General features: G+C 44.3%; 1 protein-coding gene across 8 annotated transcripts in view; it reads right to left on the bottom strand.

Moving 5' to 3' along the window:
* The window catches only part of DGKD (diacylglycerol kinase delta), a 79,757-nt gene that overhangs the window by 10,774 nt on the left and 45,348 nt on the right, over positions 1–23,635 (bottom strand). For 6 of the 8 annotated variants that reach the window (XM_081192078.1, XM_081192074.1, XM_081192072.1 and 3 more), the window contains 15 exons: positions 22,790–22,892; positions 21,885–22,047; positions 13,546–13,654; positions 12,194–12,333; positions 11,433–11,520; positions 10,899–10,993; positions 10,707–10,806; positions 10,308–10,581; positions 8,314–8,475; positions 7,110–7,238; positions 5,191–5,287; positions 3,105–3,215; positions 2,452–2,548; positions 1,333–1,440; positions 611–724 (listed from right to left, as the gene is read on the bottom strand). In XM_081192078.1, coding sequence (XP_081048204.1) covers positions 611–724; positions 1,333–1,440; positions 2,452–2,548; positions 3,105–3,215; positions 5,191–5,287; positions 7,110–7,238; positions 8,314–8,475; positions 10,308–10,581; positions 10,707–10,806; positions 10,899–10,993; positions 11,433–11,520; positions 12,194–12,333; positions 13,546–13,654; positions 21,885–22,047; positions 22,790–22,892 — 1,890 coding nt within the window. The remainder of the gene's footprint in view (positions 1–610; positions 725–1,332; positions 1,441–2,451; positions 2,549–3,104; positions 3,216–5,190; positions 5,288–7,109; positions 7,239–8,313; positions 8,476–10,307; positions 10,582–10,706; positions 10,807–10,898; positions 10,994–11,432; positions 11,521–12,193; positions 12,334–13,545; positions 13,655–21,884; positions 22,048–22,789; positions 22,893–23,635) is intronic. The other 2 variants (XM_081192073.1, XM_081192075.1) reach the window with 2 other exon arrangements.

Below are 23,635 nucleotides of genomic sequence, written 5' to 3'. Positions count from 1 at the left end.
CAAGCTGAATAGTAAGCAGCACGGACTGGCTAGATGCACCAGCAGGGGAACCCAAAAGGAAACCCAAGGAAGAAGGTTCAGAGCCAGGGGATTGGTGGTGGGACAACAATGAGTGGTCAGAGGGAGAAGAAGGGGCAGACTAGGAGAAGGAGGTGTCAGAAGCTGAAAAGGCAACAGGGTTTAGTGTGCAGGAAGAGGCTTGGGCAGATCAGTCCAGAATCAGAGGCAGGAGAGGCGGAGGGCCAGGAGACAGAGATGAGGCAGGCTGCTGAAGAATCCAGGGAGTTTCTCTCTCCTGCTGCAACCAGCTCCCCTCCCCTCCGGTCTCCCAGAACACATAGAGGAATGAAGAGAGCGGAGCAATGAGAGAATAGATGAAGGAGCCTGAGATTTCTTTGGAAAGACCCAAGGGAGGAAGAGTCTTAAGGAGCGGTGGAAAGACTGGGACCTTCAGTCCTCACAACTCCCTCCTTGGGGCAAGACCTACTGGGAAGAGTTGCTGTGATCACCAAGCCTGCACTCTTTTGGTTTCTTTGAATAAAGAGTTAACTTCACTGACACTGGGTGTTTTATTGCTGACCTATGCCTGACTCCAGCTCCCGACAGATACCTGGGCAATTCGGTGATGCTGTAGGTTAATCACACGTGAGACAGCCATTTGCATACTACCAAACACTGCTACCACTTCCAGGATCTTGTCATCGAAAGAAGGAGCTGTAAATGTCTAAGAGAAACAAAGAAAGAGAAACTAATCCAGCTTGACCTTCAGTTATAATGGCCTCCTTTGCTTCTCACTAATGTCAGGGCAAGATACAGCTATATGTCCTCCTGACATCCCTCTCTTCCCACACCCCATCCTAGTTGCTGCTAGTATAGTAATAAATCAAGTAGTGTTGCTGCCTGGTGGAGAATAATAATAGTGGAGTACAACGAACATATCAGCATTAAAAACCAGGAGACCTTTGGCTGGACTGGTGAATATATTCCCCTCAATCTGACTCATCTTGTGGAGGCAAGTGAGAGTGTGCCTGTACATCCCAGGATCATCTGCCCCAACTCTGATGACATCTGTGGATGTTCCACACACTGAATTACTGTATATTCATATAGGGCAAAATCGTGCAACCAATTCCTCAGGAGAAAAACAACATTTGTGCAATCTTAACCCATCACCATAGATAACATTACAATGTGGCACTCATATTAAAACAAACATGTATCTAAAACCATCTAGCTATGAGTGTTTCATCTGAAGGTTTTTGGTACAAAGAAGAATAAATGGAAGGTGAATGACACCTTCATTTGCAAAAAAAAAAAAATTAAAGTACTCACATCATCTTCCTTTGTGCCCCCCCAGAAGTTGGTGCCTCCTGCATAGCTGGGAATGTTGAGTACGGCAATTCCCTGAAGACTGGGCAAAGGAATTGGACGTCCATCACACTGCATGATATAAATAAAATTGTTTGTAGTATGTAAGATTCCACAGGTTTCAAGGATCAGTAGGTTACTAGCCTTTAAAAGTGCTTAAGAGATTAGCAATTAATCAGAGTTTATCTCAGGGTGAGAAACCTCTTACAGACACAGGACCTCGTTTTCTCTTGGCCAACCTTCCAAGGGCTTCATGGCTTCTGTTGCTTAGACAAAAGTGGGTGTGGTCAAACCTCCCTCAATGCATAGGTATATACACACACAAAGTGCACATGCCCACACATACCACCCCCTGCCCCCCGGCAATTAGACTTGAAAAAAGCATGTATTTATTTAGAGCATTTGGAAGCTTTTTAAAGCTTAATAGCAAGGGGGAATATTGTTAGAAATTGCATCTGGGGGTGGTTATTCCCTCCATTCCCAGCTGTATTATTCAAGAAGAACCTTCCACCTGCAACAATTAGACTTAAAAACCCCTTTTTGATTGCAGTCAACAGAAGACTTATTTCAGACCCAACTACAGTTGGGGTAGGGTGATCTGGGGTTCACAACTGGAAAGGGATAATTAATTCTCCCCTCCTCAGCTGTGACCACCACTGTCAAAACAGTTCCTCCACCATTACAATTAAACTTGAAAGAAACCTTCTATTGTAGCGAATAGAAAGGATTTTTAAAACCTAATTGCAGTATGGGGATTTGAGTGTGTGGGTACACAGCTGGGAAGAGTTCACAAGCAACAGGGAGCCCCAGCTGATGAAGTATCAGGGCAAGTTAAACAACCAATCAACAAGAGGCTAAATAACACCCATTCAATTATTTAATTAAAGCAGCTCAGACTAGTAAGAGAACAGTGAAGTTGCTGTGCTAGCAGACAAATCCTGTAATAACTCATAACTCAGGAGCTAAGCTCTAGGGCTGGGAAGCAGGGAAGCATGAATCATACAAGTTAGGCTAATGGTGCATGATAGCAAACAAATAATTTCATGTTTGCATAAACCAAGGAGGTTAAGGGCTACTCATTACCTCTAGCAAAACTTTTTGTTCTAAGTTTTTGTAAGTTCTGTGTAGCAGCTCCTTTGTTCCAAGAACTCCGTACCACATCATGTTCTTCGTACGACTTCTGAAAATGGAAAGCAAAGAATCAAGTGGTGCAATGGACCACAGATTGCACTGTAATTTATACTATGATGTTCAGATGAAACCTCGCTGCCTGAAAGAAAACAAAAGCCAGACACTGAAATATTTTATCCACTATCCTACAGCAAGAAGTATTAAAGGAGCAAAAAATGTGGTAAATTATAATTGGTTTCTCTGGAAAGAAATAACTTTGGGGAAAAAATTGTTGGACCTAGCAACATAAATCATCAAAGCACTCAGCCTATGGTTTGCAGTTCTTTAGAAGTAAAAGTGGCCTTATAAGCACATCTGCCAAAGCAGTTGTGAAATAAAAGAAGTGCTGCATCCAATTCCTATCAAAGCCTGCTTGTTATGAAGAAGATGAAGAAACAAATTACCCAGTATGCTGAAATTTCTTTTTAGTTAAATGCTACCATTGAATGGTGCATTGACACAGTCAAGTAGCTTGATGAAATGTGAAGGAGATTTATAACTGTAGTTGACACAACAGGATACAGGTTTTTAAAATGTATACAACAGTTCCACAAATGATTGATTACCTGCACTTTTCTGGATGCTCGTCACGCTTGTTGTTGAAGTCCAAAGAGATCTTTGCATCCAGTCCGATTCCAAAATAGTTATTCATCACACATTTCTCTACATAACAATCACTATAAAGAGCAAGAGAGACACCTTTGATGTAAAATGGTGGGATATTTCAGCATTCTCCATATGCCCCTGTGCCCAATATGGCCACTGTATATGAATGAGCTGTCCACCCGTGCACTAGGAATAAAGCCTGTCAGAGGGGGCCTCTGGATTATGTCTCCTATTTCAATAACAAATGACTCAAGAACCTAAAACAAAGAGAAGCAAAATAAAATTCCTTTCCATTTCCTTCTTGGGTACAAAAATAACTGGATAGCTCAGTTGGTTAGAGTGTGGTGCTGATAATACCAAGGTTGCAGGTTTGATCTCCGTATGGGACAGCTGATAATACCAAGGTTGCAGGTTTGATCCCCGTATGGGACAGCTACATTGCAGGCGGGGAACTAGATGATCCTCAGGGTCTATGATTCTAGGAAAAGTTTTAGAAACCTCTCAGCCAGAAGAACATAGCCAGCTTTCTCATCCCAACTGTCACTTAAAAAACACTGAAACATATTACAGGCAACTCCTCATATACATGCGCTCTATTTTGTGTCTTCTATTTGTGAAGAAGGTGCCCTCTTTGGGCTCTGGGGAGGGTCTCCGCACAAGCCAGAGGGGCAACAGGGCTTCCTCAACTGACATGCAGGGAAGTGGCAACTGTTGCTGTGCTATCCCTCACATCAGCTGCTAGGCGGTGAGGCTGAGCAGCTCCACAAAGCCCTGCTGTCCCTCCAGCTTGTGAGGAGACCCACCTTGGAGACCGAAGAGGCTCTGGGGTGGGTCTCCTCATGAGCCACAAGGACTCTCCAGGGTGCCCCCTATTATAGGCAGTTTTGTGTATGCTTGTCGGGGACTGGAACCAAACCCACACGTAATGTTTAATATGAGACCAGCCATCATGATGGAGGGAGACTTTACTAGAATTCAGATAAGCATGTTAGTAAGTGAAGTCATCTCTTTTAAAAAACAGGGCTGCTTTCAGTATTACCACTTTCTGCAAAATCAAAATACTAGACAAGCTTCGTAGAGACTGTCTTGCCTTGTCTACACTGTAAGAAAAATGTTCCACTCAGTGGCGTAGCGTGGGGGGTGCCAGGGGTGCCAGCCGCACCGGGCGCAACATCTGGGGGGGGTGCGAGTCCAGAGGGAAGGGACAAGTTCCTTCCTCCGCCGGGCTCCCCGCCGCCACCGCCAGCCTTGCGCCCTAGCGCGCACGCGCCCCCGCTGCGGCTGCGCTCCACTCACTGCTCGCAGGAGGAGCAGCCGCTGCTGCAGCGCCGACGCCGCCACCGACGCCTGGCCGGGCACGGGCAGCCTCCGCACCCCGACGCCGCCATCCCCTCGGCCCAGCCACAGGCGGCGGCTGCTTCTGCCGACTGGGAGGGAGGAGAGCTCCGAGGGGCCTCGCCGCGCCCTGCGCTCCCCAAAACCCTCCGAGAGGAAGCCGGCGGGCGGGCGAGGGTCTCCCGGCAGAAGGGGGCGCCGCTGGCTCCGGCTCTCAGCGCAAGTCTCAGCCGCGGGGAGTGGGTGGGCGAGGATGGAGCACGGCTGGAAGCCCCCGGACCCGGCCGGGAGGAGGAGAGGCGCTCGCCAAGCCCGGATCTGGAGCTCCACCTACAGCCCAAGGAGAGGAGGGGGCGGGGAGGCGCCCGAGGGGAGGGGGCTTCGGCTGCCTCGGCCGCGGGGGCTCCGCAAATAATAAATTTAATAAATTCCTGCTGAGCCTTTGGGGGGGGTCCTTGGCTCCTTCGCTTGCCCACAGCCCCAGTGGCGTAGCGTGGGGGGGTGCAGGGGGCCGGGTGCAACATCTGGGGGGGCGCGCTCGCACTCGAGTGCTAAAATCCACAGGTTAGGGGGCGCAAATTACTTGCCTTGCCCCGGGTGCTGACAACCCACGCTACGCCACTGGTTCCACTTGCTGTTAAAATGATTTATTACTCAGTAATACAGTGGCAAAGGGAATTCAATTCCCTTCTCTCTTATTTGAATACTCACAGATTTTCTGGCTCAGAGTTAAACGGGTCTGCATTGATCAACAACCGGCTGATGACAGAACCTCCAGGTAGAGAACCAGATGCCCCAGCACGGATATCTGTCAACAGAATACAAAACTTACAGGAAGCTGCAAGGAGTTTATGAAGCACACAGGACACAGCATATTTTCAATTGGCAAAACAGGATCTATTTTACCTCCAAAATCAACAGGATGTCACTTCTGGAGCATGAAACATTATCTCACACTTTCACTGTTGCTGAACAATGAGGAAAAAACAGGAATTTAGACCTACGAGTAACTCCAGCCTTAGTCCTTAAATCCTACACAGAAGCAGATTCAAGCAAAGAAGTTTTCTAATTCCTATGAACAATTTATGTGTGCCTGAGAAAAAACAGAACTTTCTCTACCATATATTTTGATTTAATGATATCAATCTAGATGTGATATTAAATACGTATGTTTTTTATATTTAACATGCATATTTTTAGAAAATTTAGATTGGCAGCAGCTGATAATTATTGGGCAGTACATGGAGAAGGGGGAGTTTAACCCTTTCTTCTCCAACTGTGGTCCCAACAAAAATAATTTTCATGCTGCAATGGGGGGCAAATCCTCCACTGGTGCCAATGGTAGATTTCCTTCCAATACATATAGCAACTTCAAATGAAAAGTTTTCTTCAAGACCACAGAAGGGACGAAAGGGTTAACCCCCGAATGACCTAAAATCCTTGTATGCTGCAACCCACATTTATTAGCCACCTTCCCTCTTCAGTAGCCATCCACATTTTTAAATGCACATTAAATGCAAACACAAATTTAAACTTATGTCTAGTTTGGTTAGAAAGCTAGGAAAAATATGCTCAAAATTTTGTTCTGAAGTGGAACCCACTCAGCTTCCCAACTCCTATAAGGAAAATCCTCAGAATTTATATGGAAGTGCACGAATGTGGTCCCAAAACAGAGATGTAAGTAAAATGGGCCACTATAAAGCAGAGCTTGTAAATATTGCTTCTATCCTGCAGTTATTGACATGTGCCTCTAAATACTGAATAACAGACCTCATTGTTCGTATAGCATAGCTCTTGTTCAAAACCTTGTTTACTTTTTTCTCTCTGAACAACAATTAGCTTTCCTGGTGATGATCAGTTCATCTTAGGAGTAAGATTTTGAAAATTTGTAAGTTTTAAGCAGTATACCCTAATTCCATACTTGTTCTCACAGATGGGCTTTAGCTTTACCATACATGCCCCTTTTCTAGTGGTAGATAAAGGGAGACAATACAGAAAAAATATCTCAAGCTAACAGAGAAGACAGATATAATAGGAGCAGGGGTTAAGTTTGAGACAAAAGGAAAAAATATAAAGGAACTTATTTGTGTCCCCCCGCCGCAAGAGGTCTGGAAGGTGGAAACACAAGAACAGGCCTTTTCGGCAGTGGGTACCAGCTTCTGGAATGCTCTCTCCAAGAAAGCTCACCTGGTGCCTTCATTAGATATCTTTAGGCACCAGGTGAAAACATTCCCAGGCCTCTGGATAATAAAAGACGATCTATGGTCTTTTAAACAAAAGGGGGGGATAACTGTTTGTTTGTTATCACATTATGTATTTTTGTTATACTGTAAACTGTCCTGTGATCCTTGGACGAAGGGCGGTATATACATTTAATACATAATGAAAATATAAATAAAATAATAATAGAGAGAGAGAGGTGCTGTACTGGGCAAGGCAGGGAACAAACTGGGAGCAGAGTCAGCTAACCTAGTCTAGGACCCAAAAGTTGGCTGTGTTCCCTGCCTTTCTGGGGTGGTAGAAGAAGCTGATTTATCAGTAATGGATTACAGAAAAACCATGTTATGTCCTCAGTGGCAGAAGAGGTCATCTCTGGTTTAGCTAGACGGGAAGAGTGTTGTTGCACTCACTGGGGTAGATGATCTTTGCATTCAGCATTGGCAGATTATCCCGATTTCCTGCCTGGGGAGGAAGAGAGGCAGAGCTTCCCACTGATAAAGTTCCTTTACTTATTAATCTTTCACAAGGAGACTTGATAACTACAAAATACAACAAAAATCACAGGTACCATTAGAATGCTATGAAACGATGAACAGAGAAAACTTAGGTGTAGTGGGCCATACTGTTTGTTAGTTACAAATTGTGCTATGAAAACCAACATTTTCAGCTAGGTACTCTTAATCTGGGCAGATTCTTTAAAGGTTTTTATATTGTAGCCAAAGAACAAGCCTTAGCTGGAATAAAGATGTTCTGAAGTGCTCCCAGTTCAAAATATAAAAGAAACTTAAACTAACAAATACTATGCAGTTCTCTCTGCCATGATTTCCTGTGCCCTTCTGTTATTTTCTAACATATTCTAGCCAACACTGAAAGTGTTCCAAGAAAGACCCATCATGATGTTGTAGCCAATATTAAAATACTGTACATTCAATCAAAGAGATCGTTGTCATAATTAAAATATCTGAAAGTCCAAGGAGATCTGTAAGTATATGGAATTGAGGACAAGCTTCTTTTAAAAACTAAATAATGGGTTCTTTTGGAAACTATACTAAGTTATGCTTTTAATGAAACAAAGGGACTTATGAAAGGACTATTAATTACTTAAGTTTGTTATAAATATTTAGAATTCCACAGACTTTGTGAAATTTTGATGCTTTTGAAAAGAAGCTTTTTCTAACTTCTGTAGCTTCCTTTGCCCTACTGACCAATGCATTTTAAAATTATTTATGGTTATTCAGAATAAAGTGAGTCAATAGTATTTCGGGGAGAAACACAGCTGAGCTTATTAACAGCTGCTACTAAACTATGTACTGCAAATTCTGGATCCTAATAGCTTAGCTCCTAGCCCTATACCTAAGGTCATAATAACAACAACTACAAGGTGCTTCAGGAACTCTAGGCTGAGATGATCTATTGCTAAAACAGCATAAAAACTGAGAATTTAAAGCTGTATGTCATTATTTGCTTATCTCACTATCCAACTGATAAGGGATGGTGTAACACTTGGAACAAGATCTCAGACCCAGGGCTATGGAAATATTACAAATTGCAAGGCGACGCCAGAAAGACACATATAAAGATGCTGCCTTCAACAAAGGTTAACTAGGTTTTTACCTTTCCGATGGCTCCTCCCTTTTGGAAATCCATAGTTGCCAGTGTGTGAAGACTGTAAGGAGATTTTATTTTCATTCCTTAAGTCCTTTCCCTCTTCAGTGGTAGAGAGACCCAAGAGGAAGCTCTCCTGTTCTTGGGTTTGAGCGTTCTGTTCATCGACAGCTAAACAGTAAAGCAGTAAGAGAGTCAGACAGACTTGCTTGGTACTTATATCACACTGCACTGAGGGAGGGAACTGGGTAAGTGGAAGACAGCAACACTATTTATTACATTTTCATCCTAGAACCTTCATCAAATGGCTTTCCCAGATTCTGTAAAACACACAGGCCACTGCTCATCTTATTTTTGCAACACCTGTTATAAAAAAACAGCAAAAAGAACCAAAAGAACTTTAGACTGTTCAGAACATACCATGTTTCAGTAAAGCACTTGGATTACAATCTACTAACTGTCAGGGACAACACTGGAGAATTGCTGACAGTCTAGGCACACCATAAAATGCTAAGTGGAGCTGTCAAGGTATATTTGTAGAGAGCGGTTATAAACATAGCTTCTTTAGGAAAGACCCATGAACAAGTATTAAAATTCTTCCTATTCACATATCTTTTCTCAACATAGATAACCAATTTGGATATAAAATTTACACAGCAAAGCATTCATACATACATCTGTAACCCATGTTCTGATGAAAGTGCATCATGATCCACTCAACTTCAATGTCACAATGTAACTTCAATATTGTTTATAAATAACAGAAGTCAAATTACCACTGTAACTACAGTGGAACTTCGGTTGTTGAACACAATCCGTTCCATAAGACCATTCGACTTCTGAAACATTTGACAACTGAGGCACAATTGCCGGTCAGCAATTTCCTTTTAAAAAATGGAGAAATGCGCCTCTGAAGCCGTTCAACTTCCGAGGTCCGTTCGAAAACGGAAGCATTCACTTCCGGTAGTCAGTGTTTGGCTTCTGAAGCATTTGACAACTGAGGTTCCACTGTACCATTATAAAATATTACTTTAGAGTAATTCAGCTGACTTGCACATTTCGCACTGTAGTTCCTGCCCACAAACTGCATCTATGTTCAAGAATGAAGATAAGGAACACTTGCAGGAGATAGGAGCCTTTCTAATCAAAATTAAAATGGTTCTACCAATATGGAAAAAGGTGCAACTTCCAAGGATATATTTCTCATGTGACCAAAGCCATTTCCAGACGACTGCCTTTATTTGCAAGAAGCATTTGGTAACCAAACAAATGATACTAAAAAGTGGAAAACAAATAAAGGACACTAAAGGAACAAAAGGATTTATTCTGCTTATTTAACCTCTGTGTGATGACAGAAAAAGTCATGTGAACCTGGTCCTAAGCCAAGCTTAGAAATACAGTTCCTTAGTTTTCAAATATTTATTGTTAAGGTCAATGACCATCACAAAACAAAAGGGAACAAAATAGGAAGCACATAAAACACATACTCCAAATATGTAGAATAGAGTAAAATAAAATAGACCCCAAAAAACCACAGAGCATGGTTTTAGCTACAGAAAGCCAGCATACAAATAAAATTATGCATGTATGTATGCACAACTGAAAGAAAGGAAAAACCATAAGCACTGATTCACATGTTACAATAAACTCTTGGTTTGTTACTCCCAATTTGAACAGAGTGAAATGGGAGTCATTCAGCTGCATGCACTACCATGCTGCTTGTTTATGACTTAGCATGACAGGTGAACATGGTCAGTCAGTTAACATGTTTGAAAAGGGTGATCTGATAAGTGTTTTTCTTACTTCTGACATCAGAAAAAATGGCAGCTTCATGGTGAAAACCATACATAGTCTACAGAATTCATTTCTGACTTTTGAAGGAATTATACAGCCTATTTAAAAATGCAGTAGTTGAATCTCAATTCTTGTATGTCTTGATAATACAGTAGCATATTTCCTTTCATATAGCACTTGAGGCGCACTCAAGATTTTCTAGTCCTTACCTTTTTCTGCATGCTCTATAATCTGACGAATAGCTTTTTTCAGACTGTTGGCTCTCAACATCAATTGCTCACGTGGACGGAATATCTGAGGACGGGCAGTGCAAGAGGAGCCTACTGAACGCTCACTAGAAGAATCACAAGCGCTGCCTGAACCATCGCCCTCTTCTGTCTCTTCTGCTATGGTAGGAGGCGGGTTTGGCAAAGATGACAAAGCTTGAGATTCTTCATTCAGTGTTTTCAGAAGGGAGTCAAGCTTTTCTTTCAAAACAGAGCACTGCAAGTAGAAAGCATAAAGTTTTATAGAAATTGTATAAAGTGTGTGTGTGTGTGTGTGTGTGTGTGTGTGTGTGTTTTGGAGAGAGAGGGTGGGAGATTTGAATTTCCTTTCCCCCCAAATACCTTTCTGGCCATGACTTCTGACTCCTCAGAGCTTTCTGGTGCTTTCTCGTAGGCTTTCCCTACTCGAGCCACAAAATCCTTCACAGTCTCACAGAGCACCCTAAGTGAAATAGAAAAGATAAGCAATAATTATTTCCCCAACACGCATAATATAGCAGACTTCTTTATACCACCTTTCTCTGGAGTACTTACTTGGCTGATGAAATGACCACTGAGTGTTGGTCGGATGTCAAGATTTTGGATAAATGAGCAGCCACAGAATCTTCATAGAAGAGAATCTGCTGCACCTTGTCATAGTCAGAAATGGATAATTGTTATCACATCATCTGGACTTGCACATTACAGGGTCAACATGGAGCAGTACATGCTGTATTCTTGGCTCCCCATAAAGGTGTAGCCATGATTTCAGTTTACTCTACAGTGAGCACTCACAAAACATACAAAAAAAGTCAAGCAACTTGGTATTCACTTCACTGTGACATCAGACAAGGGAAATGATTGCAGTAAAACTTAACATTTGTTTGAGCTATGAAAACAATTAAAAATATTTTTTAATCTGGAGAATGCTTTAGTTTTTTGTCTCTCTGAGTCCTTTCTACATATCTGAGTATAGAAGCCATGCCTCCCCTTAGAGCTATTTCCCCATGTATCTATCTCATAGGTGTTTTGCTCTGCTATCATTAACTTTTCTTAGTTCATTTTCATGGTCCCCCCAATGTATACAACTACCTCAGAATCTTCACTGAAATCTTCAGTGACTGTAGAAGCAGATGCTTGTCGAGGAAGTTTTGTTTCATACACCATAATGCTCCACCTATTGAAAAAGAGACATCACAGCATTTAATACAAATTAGATACCCTTAAAAGGGCACACGTTGTTTATGAAGAAGCAACAGGAAGTGGATGCTTAAGGCAGATGATTCTAGAAGGAACACACTTTCCCTTCTTACATCTCTGTATTAAAAATGAACAAAGGAAATTGATCCTTTTGACTTTTTTTTTTGTTCAGGTGCAACATGTGCAATGAGGCAGGGCCAGCAGGATGCCTTCACACAGAGACAAATCTCATCTCTTCAAACTCACAAAAATACTTTTAAACTATTGGGAAGGAAGGAGAGCAACGTTCCTGTAAAAGCAACTCCTCCTAAAATTAGGGAATCCTGGGATACATAGGAGGAACTATTCAGCATAGTTATTACTATATTGACTGATACAGAAAACAGCTGCTGTTAAAAGAATGCCATACAAAAATCTTTCAGAGATGCCTTCCTCTTTTCCACTGCTTTAGCACACAGCTCGTTAGACACCCACAACCCATTAAACAGACTCAGGGCAGAGTAAAACAGGCCCACTGACAAAAACTTCAGACTTTGGGCCATATCTAGCACTAAAGCTCCAGAAGTGCAAGGGACTTCCATGTGCACATTTGGTGATTCTGACTATCACTGTGTTAGGGAACAGGAGCAGAATCATAGAACAGCACCTACCTGTCAAGCATTTTGGTACTGGCCCTTTCCAGCTTTTCCAGTATCTGAGGAAGTTGAGTGTCATCATCACAAGCAGATCCCCAGCCTAGCACACGGGCAAGATCATTGCCTGTGCCCAAGGGTAACACTCCCAACTGGCACTACATAGGAAGGGGAGAATAAAAATAAGACTAGCCCAAAGGGATTCACTGCCCACACCAACTCTGACCACTGAATGTTTTCTAGTTGATTTCTTACAGTAAAGACGATGTGAGAAAATTACACAGTAAAGAGTCCAGTTAAAAAGAAACTATGTCGTTAATATTTCACCCATATTGTTTCACCATTTTCAAATTATTTTGTTGTTTTATTTTTTGCAGATTGGAGTCGCCACACGCCAGATCCTTATTTAAGAATTCCTACCCATTAAATATATATATATATTTCCCCAGCTTTCCATTACAAGGAATGGTGGCTTACTCCTATTCAAAGCAATTATTTAAAATCTACTTTTTCTTCAAATCTTGCCTTTCAACATCTACAGGTCTTTTAAAAAAATATGGAGACCCACTGCTGGAGTTTACAACAATAACAACAAGAAGGATGCAATGTAGGGCTGGCAACAGTCAAAAATAGCTGATAAGAAATCTGTTTCTAAAAAGTTAAAGTGTGAGAAACAGAGTTCAATTACATCCTTGACATTGAACAATAGTTGAAGGCTTTGTTAAAGATCAGTATTTCAGTTAACCACAAAGTGGTGCTATTGCCATTTTGAAACAAGAATTATTTGTTATCATAAAGGCAATACTTCCATTCCAAGCAAATAGCTATTTCAAGAACTAGGCATGATTTATATGATCAAGTATCAGCCCAACAATAACTTCAAAACTGCCTGCACAGAGGCTACTCTACATGGTTTGTGCCATGAAACTGTGAATTGGAATAAAGGGTTGGAAGACTGCAGCGGCATAGTGAAAGCTGAAAGTTACGCATGGTGAACATCTACACATGAATGAGTTGCTATGCGGAACAGTTGCTATGCTGGACTTAAACAGGGCCTTGTGAACCAGCCCTAAGCAAACAAATACATAAAAGACTATACCATTTAAGACTTCCTGAGACCGGAAAGTTATTTGGCTGGGGGAAGATATTGTGATAAACACTAGGTGGGGGCAACACCTACTGCTGCTCTCTTGCAAATGAACCTTACTCACATTCAGTAAACACAGAGTTGGGAATCCCATGTTTGTCATGCAAACTTTCAGTCTTAGATATTTCGTTATTCTAGGCAAAATTGTATTTCATAAGTTCCTCCTTGCTCTCTTTTGTCATTTAGCCAATACACATGTAGAATGGCAACTTAGAGAAATTACCTGTTTATGGAGACTAAGGCTGTCAATTTCAGAGAGAACCCATCCAACGCTTCCATCCCCACCACATACCAGAATTCGGAAGGTGTCGAATTTCTGGAATAAACGTAAACTGCACAGGGAAAAAAGGTGTATCTGCTGTAATGTATTATTAAAATACGAGAGAGTTTAACAACTAAAATCTATTCAACAGGAGTAATAAAGACTTCAAATTAATCAGAATCTGTATTTGCAGGGGCAAAGTAACAGCAGTGTACCAGTTAGCCATCTATGCAACACAAAGACATAAGTTTGGGTACTAGAGTATTTGGGTTTTTTAAAGCAGATACTTTCTTCCCAGAACAAGAACCACAGAGAGTGGTTTGCAATTCAAGAAATAAATGAAAGGTTCTATGGAGCTTCATAAGGGGTACCGTATCCCTGCAGTAAATGTAACAGAATGAACACATACCGTATTTTTCGCACCATAGGACGCACTTTTCCCGTCTTAAAAACTAAGGGGAAAAGTCTGTGCGTCCTATAGAGCGAATGCAGGGAGGAGGCAGGCAGGAAAAGCCCTCAAGAGCCCCACACAAGCTTCGCGCGGCTCTTGCGGGCTTTTCCCCAAGAGGGAGAAGGGACTGACGCCGCCAGTCAGTCCCTTCTCCCTCCTCTAGAAAAGCCTTGCACAACCTCTCCAGCCGGGGGGAGGCTTCGCAAGGCTAAAGAGGAAGCCAGGGCAGCGAGCGCGATGCATCCCGTTCGCTGCCCTGGCTTCCTCTTTAGACTTGCGCGCCTCTCCAGCGGGGGTGGTGGGGGTGGGAGGCTTCGCAAGGCTAAAGAGGAGCCAGGGCAGCGAGCGCGATCCATCCCGTTCGCTGCCTGGCTTCCCCTTTAGACTTGCGCGCCTCTCCGGGGGTGGGGGTGGGGAGGAAGCCAGGCAGCGAACGGGATGGATCGCGCTCGCTGCCTGGCTTCCCCTTTAGACTTGCGCGCCTCTCCGGGGGTGGGGGGGGGTGGGAGGCTTCGCATGTCTAAAGGGGAAGCCAGGGCAGCGAGCGCGATCCATCCCGTTCGCTGCCTGGCTTCCCCTTTAGACTTGCGCGCCTCTCCGGGGGTGGGGGGTGGGTGGGAGGAAGCCAGGCAGCGAACGGGATGGATCGCGCTCGCTGCCTGGCTTCCCCTTTAGACTTGCGCGCCTCTCCGGGGGTGGGGTGGGGGTGGGAGGCTTCGCATGTCTAAAGGGGAAGCCAGGGCAGCGAGCGCGATCCATCCCGTTCGCTGCCTGGCTTCCCCTTTAGACTTGCGCGCCTCTCCGGGGGTGGGGGGTGGGTGGGAGGAAGCCAGGCAGCGAACGGGATGGATCGCGCTCGCTGCCTGGCTTCCCCTTTAGACTTGCGCGCCTCTCCGGGGGTGGGGGGGGTGGGAGGCTTCGCATGTCTAAAGGGGAAGCCAGGGCAGCGAGCGCGATCCATCCCGTTCGCTGCCTGGCTTCCCCTTTAGACTTGCGCGCCTCTCCGGGGGTGGGGGGGGTGGGAGGAAGCCAGGCAGCGAACGGGATGGATCGCGCTCGCTGCCTGGCTTCCCCTTTAGACTTGCGCGCCTCTCCGGGGGTGGGGGGGGGGTGGGAGGCTTCGCATGTCTAAAGGGGAAGCCAGGGCAGCGAGCGCGATCCATCCCGTTCGCTGCCTGGCTTCCCCTTTGGACTTGCGCGCCTCTCCGGGGGTGGGGGGTGGTGGGAGGAAGCCAGGGCAGCGAGCGCGATCCATCCCGTTCACTGCCCTGGCTTCCTCTTTAGCCTTGCGTGCCTCTCCAGCCGCAAGAGATCTACCAGAGGTAGATCTTAACCCTTGCCTCACCTGGGAGCTTCTCTGGGCAGGAATTCCCTCAGCTTAAGTGAGGTGGGGGAAGTGTGGCAAGTAGGGGGGTACCTACCTAGACACTGAAGCCACATGTCTCTCAGATGAAAATTGGGAGTGGGCATTGTGTGAAGTGCTCTGATGGTGTTTCCTGCTTGGCAGGGGGTTGGACTCGATGGCCCTTGTGGTCTATTCCAATTCTATGATTCTATGATTCTAAGTGGCTGTGGATCTCCTGCTGCAGAACTGTAGGACTGTATAGAGTTGGGAGGGCCACCTGAGGGTCATCTAGCCCAGCCCCCTCACAATGTAGGAATCACAGCTAAAGAACGCCAGGCAGATGGTCCCCCAACCGCTGCTTAAAAGCCTCCAGTGGTGGAGACCCCAAACACCTTCCGAGGTCATAGAATTGCAAGGTTGGAAGGGAACCCCAGGAGTCATCTAGTCCAGCCCCGGTGGACAGCGGGCGCAATCCATCCCGTTGCACAAGACTAAAGATGCTGTGCAAGGCTAAAGAGGAAGCCAGGGCAGTGGGTGCCTGCCCTGGACTGCCTTGTCTTCTTCTTTAGCCGCGCTGGAGAGGTTTAGCTCCTGGCTGGAGAGGTTGCGCGGCTATGGATCCCGTGCGCTGTCTTGGCTTCTTTGCTCTTTGGGGCTGGTGGGGGAACCCGGGCTTCCCCCGCAGCCCCAAGAAGCTCTGGGAGAAGCAGACAGGCTGCGCACAGCCTGTCCGTTGCTCTTTGTGGCTGGGGGGAGGGATAATATTTTTTTCCTTGATTTCCCCCTCTAAAAACTAGGTGCGTCCTGTGGTCCGGTGCGTCCAATAGAGCGAAAAATACGGTATATTTTGAGACCACAGCTAAGTGGTTGAGCAGGTGTTTACATCCAGAGGTCTCTAGGCTCACTCACCTGGCATCACCAGTTAAAGCAGCAGATAGCTGGTAATGTGAAGGACCTATGCCCCAAATCCTAAAGAGTCACTGCCAGTCAGAGTAGGCAATAGTGGATTAGATGGACAAATAGTCTGACCTAATAAGGCAGCTTTCTAAACTTTAAATGCGTTCTTATTCAAAGACACAGAGATGCATAAATTACAGTAAGTCTGCAACTTGTGTGCATTTAGCTTGTGCACATTCAGCTGTATGCACATGGCAAAAAACCAAGATTTAAGCATTTAAAATCATAGAATCATAGAGTTGGAAGAGACCACAAGGGCCATCGAGTCCAACCCCCTGCCAAGCAAGAAACACCATCAGAGCACTCCTGACATATGGTTGTCAAGCCTCTGCTTAAAGACCTCCAAAGTAGGAGACTCCACCACACTCCTTGGCAGCAAATTCCACTGTCAAACAGCTCTTACTGTCAGGAAGTTCTTCCTAATGTTTAGGTGGAATCTTCTTTCTTGTAGTTTGGATCCATTGCTCTGTGTCTGCTTCTCTGGAGCAGCAGAAAACAACCTTTCTTCCTCCTCTATGTGACATCCTTTTATATATTTGAACATGGCTATCATATCACCCCTTAACCTCCTCTTCTCCAGGCTAAACATGCCCAGCTCCCTTAGCCGTTCCTCATAAGGCATCGTTTCCAGGCCTTTGACCATTTTGGTTGCCCTCCTCTGGACACATTCCAGTTTGTCAGTGTCCTTCTTGAACTGTGGTGCCCAGAACTGGACACAGTACTCCAGGTAAGGTCTGACCAGAGCAGAATACAGTGGCACTATTACTTCCCTTGATCTAGATGCTATACTCCTATTGATGCAGCCCAGAATTGCATTGGCTTTTTTTAGCTGCCGCGTCACACTGTTGGCTCATGTCAAGTTTGTGGTCAACCAAGACTCCTAGATCATTTTCACATGTACTGCTCTCAAGCCAGGTGTCACCCATCTTGTATTTGTGCCTCTCATTTTTTTTTGCCCAAGTGCAATACTTTACATTTCTCCCTGTTAAAATTCATCTTGTTTGTTTTTGCCCAGTTCTCTAATTTGTCAAGGTCGTTTTGAAGTGTGATCCTGTCCTCTGGGGTGTTAGCCACCCCTCCCAGTTTGGTGTCATCTGCAAATTTGATCAGGATGCCCTTGAGTCCATCATCCAAGTCGTTGATAAAGATGTTGAATAAGACTGGGCCCAAGACAGAACCCTGTGGCACACCACTAGTCACTTCTCCAGGATGAAGAGGAACCATTGATGAGCACCCTTTGGGTTCGGTCAGTCAGCCAGTTACAAATCCACTGAGTGGTAGCATAGTCAAGACCGCATTTTACCAGCTTCTTTACACGAATATCATGGGGCACCTTGTCAAATGTCTTGCTGAAATCAAGGTAGGCTACATCCACTGTGTTCCCTTCATCTACCAGGCTTGTAATTCTGTCAAAAAACGAGATCAGGTTAGTCTGACATGACTTATTTTTCAGAATTCCATGCTGACTATTGGTGATCACAGCATTCCTTTCTAGGTGCTCACAGACTGTTTGCTTGATGATCTGCTCCAGAATCTTCCCTGGTATTGATGTCAGACTGACTGGGCGGTAATTATTTGGGTCCTCTCTTTTCCTCTTTTTGAAAATAGGGACAACATTTGCCCTCCTCCAGTCTGCTGGGACTTCGCCTGTTCTCCAGGAATTCTCAAAGATGACTGCCAGTGGTTCTGAGATCACATCTGCCAATTCTTTTAATACTCTTGGATGCAGTTCATCTGGCCCTGGAGACTTGAATACATCTAAACTAGCCAAGTATTCTTGTACTATCTCCTTAGTTATTCTGGGCTGTGTTTCCTTTGCTGAATCATTTGCTCCAAATTCTTCAGGTCAGGCATTGTTTTCTTTATCGGAGAAGACTGAGGCAAAGAAGGCATTGAGGAGTTCAGCCCTTTCTGTGTCCCCTGTTTGCATTTCACCATCTTCTCCTCTGAGTGACCCCACTGTTTCTTTGTTCTTCCTTTTGCTATGAACATACCCATAAAAGCCCTTTTTGTTGCTTTTAACCTCTCTAGCAAGCCTGAGTTCATTCTGTGCGCGTGTCTGTCTACACGTGCTGGCTATTTGTTTGAATTCCTCTTTGGTGGTTTCCCCCCTTTTCCATTTTTTGTCCACATCCTTTTTTAATCTTAACTCAGTTAAAAGTTCTTTAGATAGCCACCCTGGCTTCTTTAGGCACCTTCCATGTTTCCGTCTCATTGGTATTGCCTGACGTTGTGCTTTTAGTATCTCCCTCTTAACAAACTCCCAGCCATCATGAACTCCCTTTCCTTTTAGTATTACTGTCCATGGGATCTCACCCAGCACTTCCCTAAGTTTTATGAAGTCGGCTTTCTTAAAGTCAAGAAATTGAGTCCTAGTATGCTTGGCTGCTCCTTTCCGCTGTATAGTAAACTTCAGAAGAGCATGATCACTCGCGCTTAATGATCCTTCCACTTCTACCCCACTAACCAGGTCATCAACATTGGTTAGGACCAGATCTAAAATGGCTGTTCCTCTTGTTGCTTCTCCCACTTTCTGGACAATGAATTTGTCTGCAAGGCCAGTGAGGAATCTGTTTGACCTTATGCTTTTGGCTGAGTTTGACATCCAACAAATATCCGGGTAATTGAAGTCCCCCATTACTACTATCTCCCTTCCTTTTGCATGCTTGGCCATCTGTTCCAGGAAGGCATCATCTATGTCCTCCGTTTGGCTTGGGGATCTATAGTAAACTCCCACAATGAGGTCACTGTTATTCTTCTCTCCCTTAATTTTGACCCAAATGCTCTCACTTTGGCTTTGAGGTTCTAAATCTTGGATCTCTTCACAGGTATACACATCCCTGACATATAACGCCACTCCTCCTCCTTTCTTGTCTGGTCTGTTTCTCTGAAATAGATTGTATCCCTCCATTATTACATTCCAATCGTGGGACTTATCCCACTAGGTTTCAGTGATGCCTATTATGTAATATTTAGTTTGCTGTACCAAGAGCTCAAGCTCATCTTGTTTATTTCCCATGCTTTGTGCATTAGTGTACAGACATTGAAGTCTATTAATCATTCCCCCGTGTCTCTTATTTAAGGATTTTTTTCCTCCCACCACTAGGTCTGCGTGCTGTTTGCTCCATTTGGTCTATGACATTTGGATGATCATCTTCATCAATTGATAGACTCCTACCTTCAGGAGCACTGTCTCCCTCCTCCACATTAGTCAGTTTAAAGCCCTCCTGATGAGGTTTCTGAGATTTTTGGCAAAAACATTTCTCCCAACCGTTGTGAGGTGCAGCCCATCGCTTGCCAGAAGTCCATCTTCAAGAAACTGCAGTCCGTGATCTAAGAATCCAAACCGTTCCTGTTTACACCATTTGCGAAGCCAGCTGTTCACTTCCACTATTTTTCCCTCTCTCCCTGGGCCACGTCGTTCAACTGGGAGGACAGATGAGATGACAATTTGTGCATTTAATTGCTTCAATTTCCTGCCCAGAGCCTCGTAGTCTCTTTTGATCTTCTGGAGGCTATTGCTTGCAGTGTCATTGGTTCCCACATGAACCAAGAGGAAGGGGTATTTGTCAGTGGGTTTTATGATTCCTTGCAGTCGTTCAGTTACATCTTGGATCTTAGCCCCGGGGAGACAGCACACTTCCCGAGACATCTTGTCAGGCCCACAGATCATTGCTTCTGTTCCCCTCAGTAGGGAATCCCCTATCACCACTACACGCCTCCTCTTAGGTTTGGTCGGGGTTCTTCCGTGAGCTGTCCGTTCCAAGGTCGCCTGCACATTCCCTGAGGACTGACTTTGCTGCTCGTCTTCATATACCTGATCGACTGTAATGAAGGAGAGATCCTCAAATGGAGTCTGCTCTTCGTCTTCCATGCTAGGGGAGAGGACCTCAAAGCGATTGTGTAGTTCTAAACAATCAGAGCGAACCCTGGGCCTCCTACTTCTTTGAGTCACGTTTCTCCATATGTCTGGCTCCTGTGTTGGTGAACTAGCCTCCTTCTCAGGGGAGTCCCCTGTCTCCTCCTTGGTGGAGATGGTGTGCTCTGTTGCTTCCAAGAAGAGCTCCAGCTCTCTAATTCGTTGGAGCGTAGCTACACGTTCCTCCAGTTGCTGGACTTTGTCTTCTAAGAGGGCAATCAACATGCAATTGCTGCAGGTAAAGCTGCCTGCAACCTTTGGCAAGATGGCAAACATTGTGCAGGAACCGCAGGCGACTGCAGCTGTTCCCTCCCCCTCCATCTTGAGAACGTGTCGTTGGGGGTGGCTACAGCGGTCCTCCATCATAAAAAGCGTGAAGACAGGACAAATAACTCCTCCCCCCAAAAAAACCTAGGTCTCCCCCAACAAACGTTTGAGACTAGCTCCCCTAAATCTAAAAGACGGATCAAAATGTGCGCGCCTAGCAGCGCGCGGTGCTGCCCTGCAAGCTCTGATAAGCTCCTCCCACAGCTAATCACCTGCCTCAACAGAAACCCTGCCCCCTCTGACCTTTGCACAGGGAGAGCAGCTAATCAGCCACAAAGAAACACACACACACAAAAAACCCTTTTTGCTCCTTCTTCAGCTGCTGCCCTGCAAGCTCTGATAAGCTCCTCCCACAGCTAATCACCTGCCTCAACAGAAACCCTGCCCCCTCTGACCTTTGCACAGGGAGAGCAGCTAAACAGCCACAAAGAAACACACACACAAGATAACCCTTTTTGCTCCTTCTTCAGCTGCTGCCCTGGGGTGGGGTTCCAAGAAAAATGACTTTGGCAATCCCACCCACCATTGAATCCAGTGGGTTCTGACATTATGCATTTTGGCTTTAGGCAAGACCCCCAGAATGTAACCCCAACTTAAGTTGCGGACCTATCGTACAACACTCAGGCATCAAGACTTTCAATATAATTTTCATGCAAGGAACACAACAATCCTAAGTGGAGAAGACGTCCCCGGATATAGTAGCTTCCAAATCTACTTATAAAATGAAATCAAATCCTCATATAACTTTTGTTGAAAGCAGCAACAAAAGCATGGATACATGAATGTTAATCAATATGGATATACAACAGATACCTACACCCCAGATTTTGAGAATATTGGCACCAATCACAGATGGATACATTAGAGGTTATATTCTATACCGACATTATAAAGAGCACCCACCCTGTGAGCATTAGGATTCTCTCTGATCCCCTCCTCCTCAAGTAATACAGTCAAACCTCAGTTCTCGAATGGCTCCGTTTTCAAACGTTTTGGCTCCCGAAAACCCAGAAGTAAATGCTCCGGTTTTCAAATGTTTTTCGGAAACCAAACATCCAACGTTACTTCCGCTTGAGTGCAAGAAGATCTTGCAACCAATTGGAAGCCGCGCCTCGGTTGTTAAACGTTTTGGAAGTCAAACGGCCTTCTGGAACGGATTACGTTCTACAACCAAGGTTTCACTGTATACACATTCTTTTTCTCCAATATTGCCACATTATATAAGCTCATGCTTTGTCCCTCATGCCTAGGGCCACTCTAAGTATTTGCAGGCATCTGTACATCAAGAGAGCATCTCTTACCCGAGGTGAGGTCCTCCATTCATAAGATCAAAGACCTGTGCAGGATTCAGCAGTTGTTTGAATCTTCGTAGGAACTTTACTCCCTGGTTGTCTCCACTTTTTGAGTTAACAAAGACCAGCAAAGGGCTTGTGCAAGAAGGGGGACAAGTGGCTTTCCAGAACCCTGAGAGGGAAAAGCAAAAATTAAGAATAATTGAGCTCTATTACCACAGGGTGGCTAACAGCCTGCAGGTCTTTAAGTGATCTTTAACCAGTATATTACATGGAACTATATGGCTGTTTCAATATACTAACTGTTTTTCCCCCTTTTTTAAAAAATTGAAATATTCCAATGGTGACATTTTAATTCTGACTTTTAAGATTTGGAGAATGGGTTCATTATTAGCACAGTGGCTGCACTAGGTTGCCTTTAGTACAGAATGTTGTAGCATGATGGCTGATAGGATTGAGATTCTCTCAGCATATGACATTCCTGCTCAAAGATCTGAACAGGCTGCTGCTTTGTTACTGGGCCAAGTTCAAGGATTTACTAATGGCATATAAAGTCTTTAACGGTTAGTGGCCATGTATTGCATTGCCCCAATGTGGTTATTTGACTGCTTTGATCTGCGGACCTTGCACTTTTACAAGTACCTAACAGTTGTTCCAATATCTTAATGTGACAACACCTATACTAAATTTGAGCTCTACAAATTTGCAGTCTAGGTCTCCCGTATTTGTGAATGTAAGAAAGAAGATAAGGAACGAAACAAGGAAGAAGGAAAGAGAAAAAGATTATGGTGCACATAATGAATATTAGGTGCTATAATGAGAATAACTGCGTTATGCCAACGTTGGTTTTCTGAGCTATTTGCTTGATTGGCAAAGTGTGAAAGAAACACTGAAAAGCATTAGCTGATACCTACCATCTGAATCAATGCTGTTGAGAGCTGTAGGAGGGATGACAGAAACTTTGCAAAGGCCAAGCGGGCATTTGGTTGGTAACAAGTCTCTGCATGAGGTATGTACCTGGGAGGAAAATATATTAGCTAAAGTTTTGCTTCTATTCAGGTGTTTTAATGAAGAAATTCACAGGAATGGAAAGGAAAAGAAATATACACTGAAATCACAAACTAGCTTAATCTTGGGAGTCCAGTCTATGATCTGTGAAACACAGTGGTTACAAGTCCAAAATTAAACCACAGTTTCCAGTTGGGACACAACACAAAACCTGCCTAAGGAAGCCCACAAGGAAAGGAGCAGGGTGGGAGTTCCCAAAGCAGGGCCATTACATCTGAACAGGCTTTAGCCCTGTAGTGTTTTGTTTGCATGCATTTACAAACCTGTGTGCATAACGCAGGATGAAATCGTTATATCAACCCTTAGTCTATCCAGCTCAAAGGAATATAAAATCAGTTCCCTTCTTACAATACTTGGGACACTTGATTCTGAAAGTATCCTAAGAATACTGACTTATGGTTCCAGAGATTGGTAAAGAGTAGGTTTGTTAAACTGGAAACACTGATGAAAATGTAGGCGTAAACAAGAAATTCTACAGTCGACAAGAATAAATAATGAGAGCAGTACCTAAAACAACAGGCACAGAAAAACAACTGATCTTTCACAAAGGCCCAAGGTTTTTTCAAAAGTTTTGCAGTTAATTGCATATCATTTTCCTTAAATAATTCTGTGAACAACTATAAAACATCAGAGGCCAAATGGTTTATCTGCATATCTTACGCCTTTCTGGCTATTTGCTTACATTTCAAATA

This window comes from Podarcis bocagei (genome assembly GCF_964188305.1).
Source record: "Podarcis bocagei genome assembly, chromosome: 4".
NCBI classification, from domain to species: domain Eukaryota; kingdom Metazoa; phylum Chordata; class Lepidosauria; order Squamata; family Lacertidae; genus Podarcis; species Podarcis bocagei.
This window is presented reverse-complemented; position numbering and strand designations above follow the sequence as displayed.